This window comes from Globicephala melas, unplaced genomic scaffold, assembly GCF_963455315.2.
Source record: "Globicephala melas unplaced genomic scaffold, mGloMel1.2 SCAFFOLD_253, whole genome shotgun sequence".
NCBI lineage: Eukaryota > Metazoa > Chordata > Mammalia > Artiodactyla > Delphinidae > Globicephala > Globicephala melas.
This window is the reverse complement of record NW_027207424.1, coordinates 9,054-22,355: the sequence shown is the minus strand read 5'-3', so window position 1 is coordinate 22,355 and position 13,302 is coordinate 9,054. Positions and strand designations below refer to the sequence as shown.

Below are 13,302 nucleotides of genomic sequence, written 5' to 3'. Positions count from 1 at the left end.
ACATAATTCCTCTACGGAGGCTTGCATTCTTCTGAAACCTAGGCCAGAGAGATCACGGTCAGTAGATTTCCCTGTAACGATGAGCTAGGCAGCAAGTTCCAAGCAGGGAATGTTCTGGAAAATTCCATAAACGTTGGCCATTTATTATCAACAGAACCACGCTGTGGCTAGAAGAAACTTCTCCAGGACTGGGCATCAGAAGGTGCAGGAATTTGTGTTTTTAATGTTTCCCACTGTTTACAGCGTTGAGTTTACATGCACAACAAAGTTTGTGAATCAGCCTGGGTCATGGAACGCTCTGGAAGGTGTCTGAGCAGGAACATTCATTCTTCCGAATGCCCTAAAAAAAGGAGAGGCTATAGCCCAGAAAGCCAGCAGCTGCCTCCTTCGTTTCCGCGCCACGCTCTATTCCTGCAGGGTCTGGACTACATTTCCCAGGATGCCCAATTGCTGTAGCTCCTGTGGGATTGGCTAGAACAACGCGGAAGTGATTACGGGTCGCCCAGCAACGGGCGGAGTCCTGGACCGTGACTGGATGCCCACGCCCCCTTGCCTGCGGCTGGGAGGTGTCGAAGCTCGACTCCATCTCCAGAGACACGGAGCTCTCAACCGGCTTTTACTTCCAGCCGAGCGGCCGTGCGAGCTCGTGGGTTCTTTCCCCGTAGGTCTTCTCAGGCCCCGCCTCCTTTGACTCCGGCAGCTGCGCAATTGCGGAGACTGGATTCACCTGCCGAGTCGGAGGAGGGGCTCCGGGCGGCACAGTGCGCAGGCGCGGGCGTTCGGGGCTCGCGGCGCGCGGCGCTCGGTTGAAGCGGGACTGAGTTCTGGTCGCGGAGACCCGGCAGCGGGCGAGCGAGCGGGTGACCGGGCGCCTTCTCTGCAGCCATGGCAGCCCTGCGCTACGCAGGCCTGGACGACACGGACAGCGAGGACGAGCTGCCCCCGGGCTGGGAGCAGAGAACCACCAAGGACGGCTGGGTTTACTATGCCAAGTAAGGGGGCCGCCGGGGGGCCGCCGGGTTTCGGACGCAGCTGGAACCCTGCCGCTCACCTGCTCGGGACTCCGCGCTGCCTTCGAATGCCACCTGCGCGGGGAGGGCCGCGGGCTCGCGCTCAGGCTTGGCCTGGGAGGGCGAAGTGGAAGTCATGGTTGAAGAGCTTCAGAGGGAAGGCTGCCGGGGTCCTGAGGACGGGCCATCCCCCTCTCTGGCCCTGGGTCCAGCGGGGGTCACCTGGCGGCGCTCATACGCGCCCTCTGCTGCCCAGTAGGCAGCGCTGCACGGTGCAAGGATGGCAGACCGGCCTCATTCCCTTTGCCCCCCCAAAATCAGAAAAAAATGCCGATGCCCCGCTCCTTTCTGGGGGGTCTGGGTTGACGACCTAGGAGTGTGTGTTTTTAGCAAGTGTCCTAGTGTAACTATGTGTGTATATATATATGTATACATATAAAATGGCTAATATAGCTTTACTATAGTTCTCAGGAAAGTTTTGGAAACACCAGGAGACCCTTTCTCCCACCACTTACTGTGTGACCTTGGGCCATTGGAATAACTCTCAGTCACGGGTTTCTTATCTGCTAAATACGTTGGTTGGAGTTTTAGTTGAGGCCCTGTACGTAAAGGCTTAGCACAGGCCTAAACATACTCAATGCTGGATAACTCTTAGTCTTTGCTGATTTCTGCAGCTGTGACAGCACCTTCCAGGCCTGATATTAGAATCACCTGGGGACCATCATAACTATAGATTTGGGGTCTCCACAGAGACGCTCATGCAGCAGGCAGCCAACATAGGGATTCTTTATTTTTTAAGCTTTCCAGCTGAGGCAGTTACGGCTTTGAGAAACATGGATGTAAATCGGTGATTTTCAACACCTGGGAAACAAACTATCTTTTCCTGGCTTCCACCTCCAGGGATTCTCATTTAATTTTCTTGCCCCGCCTCCCGCCCCTAGTGGTAGGTTGTGAAACCTTCCCACGTGATTCTAATCTGCCCAAGGTTGTGAGCCTCTGCTGCCTTCGGTGGCTTGCTAGAAAGAAAAACAGGAGGAAACGACCTTGGTGAGTTCATTCAAGACACATTGGGAATGTATCCTGTGCCAGGCTCTTTGCTGGGCATTGGTTTTACTGAGATAAATAAGACCGCTCGTTGGGATTTCCCTGGCTGTCCAGTGGTTAAGACTCCGCATCCTCAGTGCAGGGGGCCCAGGATCGATCCCTCGTCAAGGAACTAAGATCCCACATGCCACACGTCGCGGCAAAAAAAAAAAAAAAGTACAAAACATAAGACCGCTTGTCACTTTCATGAGTGCCCAGTCTTATAGGACAGAGCGACGTGCAGTGACGTGGTCCCCACGCAGTGTGTGTAGTGAGCGGCAGCCTGTTCAGCATGAGCTGTGTGGGTAGGTGGTGAGGTGCCTGGGGCAGTGGGCACCTGAGCTGTGCCTTAGAGCACAGGTAGAAGTGGGCAGGTCCAGGGGCAGGAGGGCAGCCCAGGTAGAAGAAACAGAGGCCCGGCCTGTGCGGTGGTGCAGGAACATGAAGATTGAGGTGGGAAGGAAGGGCACAGTTGGTTTATGCCTTTCTGTGCCTCGGAGGATCTGGGCTCTGTCAGCAGGACCCACGTGTCCACTGAAGACTTGGAGCCAGGGAGTGACCTCGGGTTTGTGTCTTTAGAAGGATGATTTCTGCTCTGGAGAATTGAAGGGGCATTTCTAGCAGCAGGGAGCCAGGGGGCAGTTGGCGGGCCCCGGGCAACTCGTGAATGGGCATTTGCTGTTGCCTCAGCCTTTGCCTGAAGCGCTCTTTCATCCCTCAGAGCTGAGCTTAAATGTCACTGCCCACGAGAGCGTTCCCTTGCATCGGCCCCGTGCCTGCCTTCCACCACTTTGCTCTCCCTTGTCTGTAGTTTTCTACGCTCTACTCGGCCCTGTTTTGCTCTCTGTCTCTCCCCACGTTGTCAACTTCGTGAGGGCGGGGACCTTTTCTCGTTCCCCTCTGTATCCCCCATGCTTAGCATCCTGGCGCCGTAAAGTAAATCCAGGGAACGAATCTGTTAGCTCATCTAGGGAAGGTTTCCCACGGGCCTCCCTGGGCAGGTGGCGTTCTAGGCCCTGGGGACACGAAGATGCGCACGGCCTACCTCGCGGCTTCGGGGGGCTCCTCTGCCCCTGCTCTGGGTGGGGCCTGTTCCCTTCTGGCCGCTGCCCCCAGAGCTCCCTGGCTTCCTTTCAAGTTCGCCTGGAACCTCACGTTCGGTCTGGAGGCCCCTTCGCCTTCGCTAACCCTGCCTCCTGCACCTCACCTTGTGTTGGGTGGCTTTTCCCATCTGCTGCCTTCCTGGGTGGCATCCACTGTCTGGGCTTGGGGCTCTTCTTTCACTCGGTAAGACCTACACGCCCCAGCCAGCTCTGCTGACAGCTTCCGGGGAGCCCATGGCCAGGGGACTTGGTGGCGCCTATGCGGTCTCTGAAAAGTACGCCCCTCTCTGCCTCCTGCCCCCCACCCCGGTATCTGGCCCTGTTGTTTACACTGACTGTGGTGACAAGGCTTGGCGGGCTCCCAGCTGGGGGGTGGGAGTACCTCTCTCCAGACTCTCTCTCCTGTCCTACTGGCCTTCCGTTCTTTGGCTTGGGGTGGAAGGATGCCCCCGACCCATCCTGACCCTGGATTCCCAGCAGTCCCCCTTGATCTCTCCTGACCTGCAAGCATCCTGATCCTTCTTTTCACTCCTGATTCTAGAAGGTCACTTGTCCCCTGGGGTCTGGGCAACTTGGCTGATAGATTGCCCTTGCAGTCGTTCCTTTTTTCCATGGTCTTCATCCCACTGTGGCAGGGTTGTGCCCAAGGGCAGAGGCTGTAGCTCCCAACCAGGCCTCTGGGGTCTTGTGGGAAACCCCGTCGTAGTCTCACCCCTCTTCTGTTGTGTGGGTTCTGTCAACCCCTCAGGCTCCCTCACACTCCCCAGGGTGCACTCAGACCTCAAAGACACACGTGTCCCCTGGCTCAAGGCCCCCCAGGCTGGGCTCCCATGGAGGGGACGTTCACGCTGCTGAGGACAGACCTGTTACCACAGAGAGCTGATGAGCCTTTCTCCCTTCCCTAGCACGGTCCGGAGAAGCTCCTCTGCCTTAACCAGGGGATGGGGGCTGTGGATGCCGTTGCCTGGGCCGTCCTGGGTCCTCCACTCTCGCCCCCCTTTTATTCTGAAGCCTGGGCCTCTTGGCAGCAGAGGGATGGCTGGCCTGCCCCGATGGGAGGCGAGCCCCTGTCCACAAGTGGCTCTGGGTCTCCCAGTTAACTTCAAGAAACTATGCTTAAGGAAGGAAAAAAAAAAAAACTTAGAGGAGCATACTTGAAAGTGATAGCCCTGTAATGTGGTGTGAATTTAACTTTGATCCCTTTGTTTTAAATTAAGATCACTGTTAATTATCTTTTTAAATGACAAAAAGCTTACTGAAAGAAAAGAAAAAAAAGGGCTTCTGTTTAAAGGAGAATAAGGTAATTTGGGGACATGTGTTGTAATTTTCTGTTCATTAAAAAGTCATTTTAGATTACAATGAGAAAGGAACACCCTTTAATTAATTTTTATATAAAAGTTTATTTAAAATAATCCTTTTCTGTCAAAGCCACGGTTCTTAGTTCTTCACATGTTACTCACTGAGTCCTCTATGACCCCAAGTAGTAGGGCCATAATTTTCTCCTTTGTACTGATGGGGAAACTGAGGCTGGAGGTTGAAAAACTTCTCCAAGGGATCCAAATTACCAAATGTAACCTGGTTCTTACTCCTGTTTGGGCTTCCTTTCTGCAGTCAGGGTTTGATGGTGGGGCGATAACACAGGTGGGAGTTGGTCCTTGCTGATACCCTCTGTTTGTACAGGGATCTAATGGTTCACCAGTCGCTGTCCCAGGTATGGTGTCTCTTACCTTTGCAGCAGCTCTGTGAGGTGGATGTGCTTCTAGGGAGACTGGCTCACTGAGTGCAGGCAGTACAGGAGCTCAGGTCTTTGGCCTTTTGAGTCCAGTGTCCACTGTGTCCTTGTACTGGCCACCGTTAGTTTGCAGAAACACCAGAAGCCAGCAGTTCCTGGAAAGACCCTGCTTTTGACGTGCAACGTCTTACAAGAGCGTTCACAAGCTCTCTGTATTTATTCTCTTTAAAATCATGGATAGGGAAGGAATATTCTATCATCTGGTTGTCAGTGATTAAGTATTATTTTCTACTTTGGCCTGAGCATGTGAACTTTGAATGCCTCTTGAAACATGCAGCTGTTTCCTTGATTAAGTAATTTTATGTTTTTCTCCACACTGGATCAGCTGTTGACAGGTGTTGCTAGTCTGTTATTGGCCCATGGTTTCATTGATAACTGTGTGTGCTCTTCCGAGATGAAATGCTAGTTTGGCGCAGAAATCAGACTAGTTTGTATATTTGATTTGTTGAAAATAATAGAACTTTTGAGGGCTTTTTATGCCAAGTACTGTGTTCAAACCTTTATTTACAGTATCCTCCTAGCATTCTCCTCAGATGAATACTAGGATTATTATGCAGATGAGGAAATTGAGGCTCCAAAGGTGAGTGACTGACCTACGGAGCTGCCTTACCCTCTTGGATGAAATTAAGAATCAGTGCTTAAAAAACACTTTGAAGTTAAATCTGTGGAAAGAATAAACATTTAAGAAGATTAAGGTTATATCTAAATGGTACATGCATATCAGCATTATAAATTTGACTGAAATTTTTCAACTTATCCTGGAATAAAACTAAAACGAAAACTAAAACAAGTACAAAACGAAACACATCTCTAGGTATTTTGAGTGATTCAGCGAGATTCCTAGAGTTGACCCCCAGTTGGGGTCAAGTCCCCTTCCTCTGGCTTCACCACCAGCTAACAGATACAGGTTTTCGGGAGATTTTTCCCAGTCTGCTGCTGCTTCCAAAGTAGAGAATTTGACCTGATGCAAACAGTAACATTTATAATCTGAATATTTCTTTCTGACTGTCTGACTTGAGTACTCTTGAGAGAGTATCACGTGGGGGACAAAAAAAATTTAATGCCATTGATTAATTTTTAGAAGTGTAACTTTTACTTACTACGTATTCCGTGGATTTTTTTTTTTTTTTTTAACAGTCACACGGAAGAGAAGACTCAGTGGGAACATCCGAAAACTGGGAAAAGAAAGCGAATAGCAGGAGGTTTGTATGTTGTCGTCATAAAGCAGAGACCCTTGTATTTAAAGCATTAATGAGATGGGAAAACTGTCACAGGAGCTGGACTCTCCCTCTGGGGAGTTTGTAGGATTCGGTAGAAGGAAGTGATGAGCTCTTGGGGTGGAGTGCTTAGGATGATTTCTTAAATAAGAAGGTATTAAAATAATAGGGGCCTTGAATTCACAGTTCATTAGATTTTTCCGTAGTTGCACTGCTTGTAAAGTTGGTCTTGGTTCCTATCCTGGAATTAAATATATCAGCGTTTGATAGAATTCCGTAAAGCTTGCCTTGACTTGTAGGTGCTTCTGAGTAAGTGTGTCATGCATGGAATAGAAGTGTAAGAAGGTCCCTGCTCTCAAGAGGTTGAGGGTCCATTTGAAAAGACAACATGTGCCCTTGGGAAAAAAATGCAACCAGTCTATAGTATGAATCTTCACAAGTCAGCATATGAATGGTATTGGGTGCCTGCTGTAGCGTAGATAACATTCTGGGAATTCATTCAAGGGAGAATTCATGTTGGTTGGAGCAACCAGTAAGGGTTTTGTGAAAAGCAGAAGCTGAATGGAGTGTTGAAGAATGATCAAGAACGAAATAGTATTTTATTTTATTTTATTTTTTGGCCACATGGCTTTCAGGATCTTAGTTCCCCGACCAGGGATTCAACCCAGGCCCAGCAGTGAACGTGTGGACTCCTAACCACTGGACTGCCAGGGAATTCCCAAGAATGAAATAGTCTTAAAAATAGAGTTGTCATATGATTCAGCAGTCCTGCTCCTGGGCATATATCCAGAAAAAAACCGTAATTCAAAAAGCTGCACGCACTCCTATCTTCATAGAAGCACTATTCACAGTAGCCGAGACATGGAAGTAACTTGACTGTCAATCAAAAGATGAATGGATAAAGATGATGTGGTATTGGGTTGGCCAAAAAGTTCCTTCGGTTTTTAAGTAAAAATAAGACACATTTTTTATTTTCCCAAGAACTTTATTGAACAACGTATTCACTGTTTTGTTCCACTACCTTCTGCCATTTTTCAGGCAACTTCATAATTCCATCTTCCCAGAACTTTTTATCTTTTTGAGCAAAGAACTGTTCCAGGTACCTTCTACTGTCTTCCAGAGAATGGAAATATTTTCCATTAAGAGAACTTTGTAAAGACCGAAACAAATGGAAATGCGAAGGTGCAGTGTCTGGTGAATACGGCAGATGAATCAGAACTTCCCAGCCAGGCTGTAACAGTTTTTGCCTGGTCATCAAAGAAACATGCAATCTTGCATTACCCTGATGGAAGATGATGCGTTTTCTGTTGACTAATTCCGAATGCTTTTCGTCGAGTGCTGCTTTCAGTTGGTCTAACTGGGAGCAGTACGTGTTGGAATTAATCGTTGGTTTTCCAGAAGGAGCTCATATTAGAGGACTCCCTTCCAATCCCACCATATACACAACATCACCTTTGGATGAAGACTGGTTTGCTGTGGTTGGTGGTGGTTCATTTTGCTTGCCCCACGATTTCTTCCGTTACACATGATTGTACAGTATCCACTTTTCGTCGCCCGTCACAATTTGTTTTAAAAACAGAATATTTTTCTTACGTTTAAGTAGAGAATTGCATACAGAAATAAGGTCAAGAAGGTTTTTTTTGCTTAACTTATGTGGAACCCAAACATCAAAGCGATTAACGTAACCAAGCTGGTTTTTGATGATTTTCCACGCTCGATTTGGCTATTTTGAGTATATCGGCTATTTCCTGCATAGTATAATGTTGATTGTTCTCAATGTCTCGATTTGATTGCTATCGACTTCAACTGGTCTGCCCGACCATGGAGCATTGTCCAGTGAGAAATCTCCAGCATGAAACTTCACAAACAACTTTTGACACATTCCATCAGTCACAGCACTTTCTCCATACACCGCACAAATCTTTTTTTGTGTTTCAGTTGCGTTTTTACCTTTCTTGAAATAATAAAGGATAAAATGCTGAATATGTTGCTTTTTCCCCTCCATCTTCAATATTAAAATGGCTACACAAAAATTCACCAGTTTTGATGTTTTTTTAAAAGGCATGCTGTTATGACGGCTGTCACAGTACAGTCTAACAAAATTGTTTCGAATGAAGTTAGACAACTAAGCACTAATAGAGTCATCTTATGGAAAACACCAAACAAATTTTTTGGCCAACCCAGTACAAAGGAGTATTACTCAGCCATAAAAAAGAATGAAATAATACCATTTGCAGCAACATGGATGGACCTAGAGATTATCATACTAAGTGAAGTAACTCAGAAAGAGAAAAACAAATATCATATGGTATCACTTATATGTGGAATCTAAAATATGCCACAAATGAACATATCTACGAAACAGGAACAGATTCACAGACATAGAGAACAGGCTTGTGGTTGTGAAAGTGGGGGTGAGGGAGGGATGGATTGGGAGATTGGGTTTAGCTGATACAAACATATATAGAATTGGTAAACAACAAGGTCCTACTGTATAGCACAAGAAACTGTATTCAATATCCTGTGATAAAGCATAATGGAAAAGAATATGAAAAATAATATATGTCAAACTGAGTCACTGCTGTACAGCAGAAGTTAACACTGTAAATCAACTATACTTCAATAAAATTAAAAAAAAAAGAATGAAATAGTGTTAATTCCAAGCAAGAGGCAGAATGTAGAGTCTGGTTGGGGTAATGGGCCTTCTGTACCTGCCATAGTTGGAGCACGTGACCTGCTGGTCTGGTGGGATAGGTCTGGGGCTGGAAGGGCAGGGGCCTCAGTTTAACCCACCCCACCCCCACCCCCACCCCCACCCCCACCCCCACATAGACCTGTTGTCCTTCTGTGTTTCAGATTTGCCCTATGGATGGGAACAAGAAACTGATGAGAATGGACAAATGTTTTTTGTCGAGTAAGTGTCTACAAAAAAACTTCTTAGCCATCTTGCTTTTTATTTAATTAATTAATTTATTTTTAATACATTTATTTATTTATTTTTGGTTGCATTGGGTCTTTGTTGCTGCACATGGGCTTTCTCTAGTTGTGGCAAGCCGGCGCTACTCTTTGTTGCGGTGCGCGGGCTTCTCATTGCGGTGGCTTCTCTTATTGTGGAGCGTGGGCTCTAGGCGTGCGGGCTTCAGTAGTTGTGGCTCGCAGGCTCAGTAGTCGTGGCACACGAGCTTAGTTGCTCCACGGCATGTGCAATCTTCCCGGACCAGGGCTTGAACCCGTGTCCCCTGCATTGGCAGGTAGATTCTTAACCACTAGGGAAGTTCCATCCTGCTTTTTAATAGGAACTTTTTTGTACAAGGAATATACATTGACTGTAGGAAAATATTATATAGTGTATAAGTGTAATCCTATTAGCAGGACTAACTGCTTTTAGCAATTTTTGGATTTTTTTCTTCCAGTCTTTCTATATAAGTGCTTAAAAAAAAAAAGTATTGCACTAACTGTTTGGTAAACTGTTTTTTCTACATAATTCTTATGAGCATTTTCTCATATCTTTATAAATTTTTGAAGACAATGATGTTTAACGGTTATATAGTATTATTTTGTATAGATATACTGTAATTTATCAAATTACCTACTGGGCATTGATGTTGTTAAATTCTTGTGATCTGGCTTCTGTACAGGCAGACCTTGTCTTATTGCACTTTGCAGATACTGCGTTTTTTACAGATTGAAGGTTTGTGGCAACTCCCCCTCAAGGGAGTCTTTTGGCTCCATTTTTCCAGTAGCAGTTGCTCAGTTCGTGTCTCTGTGTCACGTTTCGGTAATTTTTGCAATATTTCAGACCCTCCACTAGCAAAAACGTTGGTGACTCACCGAAGTCTCAGGTGATGGTTAGCATTTTTTAGCAATCGAGTATTTGTTAATTAAGGTGTGTATATTTTTTTAGACACGCTGTTTCACACTTAATAGACTGTAGTGTAAACATAACTTTCATACGCTCTGGGAAACCACACAATTTGTGTGACTCGGTTTATTGCGTGCGACACTGACTTTTTTTTTTAAGTTTATTTATTTATGGCTGCGTTGGGTCTTCATTGCTGCACGCGGGCTTTCTCTAGTTGCAGCGGGCGAGCGGGGGTTACTCTTCGTTGTGCGCAGGCTTCTCACTGCGGTGGCTTCTCTTGTTGTGGAGCATGGGCTCTAGGTGTATGGGCTTCAGTAGTTGTGGCTTGCAGGCTCTAGAGCATAGGCTCAGTAGTTGTGGCGCATGGGCTTAGTTGCTCTTCGGCATGTGGGATCTTCCCGGACCAGGGCTCGAACACGTGTCCCCTGCATTGGCAGGCGGATTCTTAACCACTGCGCCACCAGGGAAGCCTGACACAGACTTTATTGTATTGGTCTGGAACTGACCCTGCAATGCAGTATCTCCAAGGTATGCCTGTAATTATAAAGAGCATCCTCCTCTGTAAAACTATCCTTGGAATAAATTCCAGTAACAAACAGCAACAGTAACCACGCATCTGGCACCTAACATGAGCCAGGCATGTTCTAACCAACTTATACCTGTAGTATCAGCTCATTCAGTCCCTGAAATGCCCTAAGGGAGGCGAGCGCTGGGCTGCCTGGCCAGTCATTTCCCCACTCTGATCCCGTTAGAGAGGTGTGCTGGTAAATGCTTAACAACCAGTTCCCTGGGGGGAAAAGCCCATATTTGTTTCCGTGGTATAAGTACTTCCCCTATAGCTTATTTCCAGCGACCGAGGTAAAGTCACTGAGGAGTTGGGAAGAGAGATGCACATTTGGGTCTTGTGAGCCAGGGTGACCCGGCTCCCCCCCTGCTCTGTCCTCTGTAAGACACTGGAGTCAAAATGCTTATCTGGCATCTGTGGTTATAAGTAAAATGAAAGTTGGATTATTCTTGAGTCTTAGTGTTTATGGGGTGACGAGTATTGATTTTAAACTGTGTATAATTTTACACACACATACATGTTACAAATACATTTTTTTTTAATGTTTTTATTTATATTTTGGCTGCACCGTGGGGCTTGCGGGATCTTAGTTCCCCGACCAGGGATCGAACCTGGGCCCTCGGCAGTGCAAGTGCTGAGTCCTAACCACTGGACTGCCAGGGAATTCCCACAAATGCATTTTAAATCATGAAATCTTTCTTTCTGGAGAGTTCTTAATAGTTTTCAAGATATTTTGAGGTCTATCTCAAACCCCGAGATCACCTTTAAAATGTAAAAAATAAACCTGTTCTGTAAGGAGCAGCCTATTCATCTGTATGAACAGGTTGTACTGATGTATTTTAATATGTTGTTTATACTACCAGTATAGTTTAATATTCTTTCTACAAGATTTCAGTCAACTCCAAATCAAAACTACAGTGTGTGAGTACAGCCTTATAATGAAAATTATTAGAATTTCAGTAGTTGGCTGGTTTCATATTTACTGTCTTTCATCATTTTGAGTTTTCTACTTCTTTACCAATCTTCTTAGGCCCTTGCACATAAGAGATTTAATTGAAATCTACTGACAAGAGTGCCTGATGGATCTTATAGCCACATTTACATGAATTAAAAGAAAAAAACCCCAAAGCCTACTCCATGTTTGAGATCTGAGGGTACAAGGCAGTGCTTTGTATGTTACAGCCTATTTTACGGGCAGTTCTGAAGAAAATGCTTCGACGGCTGTCTTTCTAGGCAGGAATATAATCCTTCTGGAGGCCAGAAGATAGATTAAATGGACCCGGGTCTTTCCGGGGTTAAGAATAAGCCTTTTTTAGTCCATGAAAAATGGGGTTTGCCTAGCCTAAACTATAAGATTATCTTGTAATTATAAATGCCTGTGTTCACTGCTGTAGGTTCACTGCTTTCTCCTTTTCTTTGCAGCCACATAAATAAAAGAACTACCTACTTGGACCCAAGACTGGCATTTACTGTGGACGATAATCCTACGAAGCCAACCACCAGACAGAGATACGACAGCAGCACAACCGCCATGGAAATCCTCCAGGGCCGGGATTTCAGTGGCAAAGTGGTCGTGGTTACCGGAGCGAATTCGGGAATAGGTAGGTTGTTAACTGACAGCGATGGTTGTTGTTATTATTATTTTTTTTGTCACTGCTATGATGAAATCTGCTTTAGTCTAACCATAAGAAAACTTTGTTTGGTGGTTCTCTAATTTAAAAGGTATTTATAGCCTTTTCAGCTATCGTGTCATTAAAGTTCTGGGCCCTTTTTCAGTCCCAGTGTTTCCATGGAAGGAGGGCCGTGTCAGGGCTGACCTTGAATTCTCTGAAAGCTGAACACTCAGCGGAAGATGGTGGCTATTTTGGTTCTTCAGGATGAGAGACAGCTGGCTCTGTCTAGGAGTTTCTGACCTGGTCTGCGTGGTGTGCGGTCATGGTCCAGTTACCTGGGTTCTTCGGCCCAACGCTGACTGGTAATGGAATATCGGGAACAGTGGTGTGTCAGGGCTTTGGGACAAAGGACACTGCAGCTGTCCGTTGGTTACGGAGAATATGATTTTCTTTGGAGAACAGGATCTTCTTTCTTTGCAGAGTCGGAGAATTAGCTGCCCTCTTGGTTGCCTGCGTTTAACTGCGGTGGCGGTCATGAGGGAGGGGCTCCGAGGGTGTCCTCTCCTTAGCCTCATGGGCCGGTAGAGAAGCTGCGGCAAAGCAGATGCTCCTGCGTTCACTCTCCAGATGATTTAATTCTTACTTTGCTTTGGTCCATTGACATGAATGTCTGAATCTGTGAGAACCAGCTGCTTTGAGTAAGGATACGCATCCTCAGGTTAATTTACAGAGACAAAACATGGAATTGTGCTCAGCTGTCTTCTGGCAAGTTCGCTCCTTTTCACCCTTCATGGTGCTCCCCACCTCACTGGCCTTCTCTCTCACCAGCTTTGTCTCCTCACCGGTTTGTGTATCCCCTGCACTTCTTTCTCTGTCTTGCTTCATTTTCGGTGACCTCTTCTTGAACTTGCAGAAGCATTCCCTGGTATCATCAGGGCACGTATAGGAAGTGACATACATTCTTGACATACATCAGTTGTTACATAGTACAGGGTTGAAAATCTAACAAGCTACGGTCCCAGAGCGGAACTTTTGACTGTACCTGTCCATTAAGGCA

General features: G+C 46.3%; 1 protein-coding gene and 1 non-coding gene across 2 annotated transcripts; one reads left to right on the top strand and one right to left on the bottom strand.

Annotated features, from left to right (window-relative positions):
* Window positions 1-626: 626 nt before the first annotated feature.
* On the top strand, window positions 627-12,233 carry LOC132596389 (WW domain-containing oxidoreductase-like; the record flags this gene model as incomplete). Its single annotated transcript, XM_060293418.2, has 4 exons — window positions 627-992; window positions 6,126-6,190; window positions 9,062-9,119; window positions 12,055-12,233. Coding segments are annotated over exons 1-4 (409 nt in total), but the record flags the coding sequence as incomplete, so codon positions are not given.
* TRNAA-UGC (transfer RNA alanine (anticodon UGC)) lies at window positions 11,223-11,295 on the bottom strand. The gene has a single exon. It is a non-coding gene; the product is annotated as a tRNA-Ala (tRNA).
* Window positions 12,234-13,302: the final 1,069 nt, after the last annotated feature.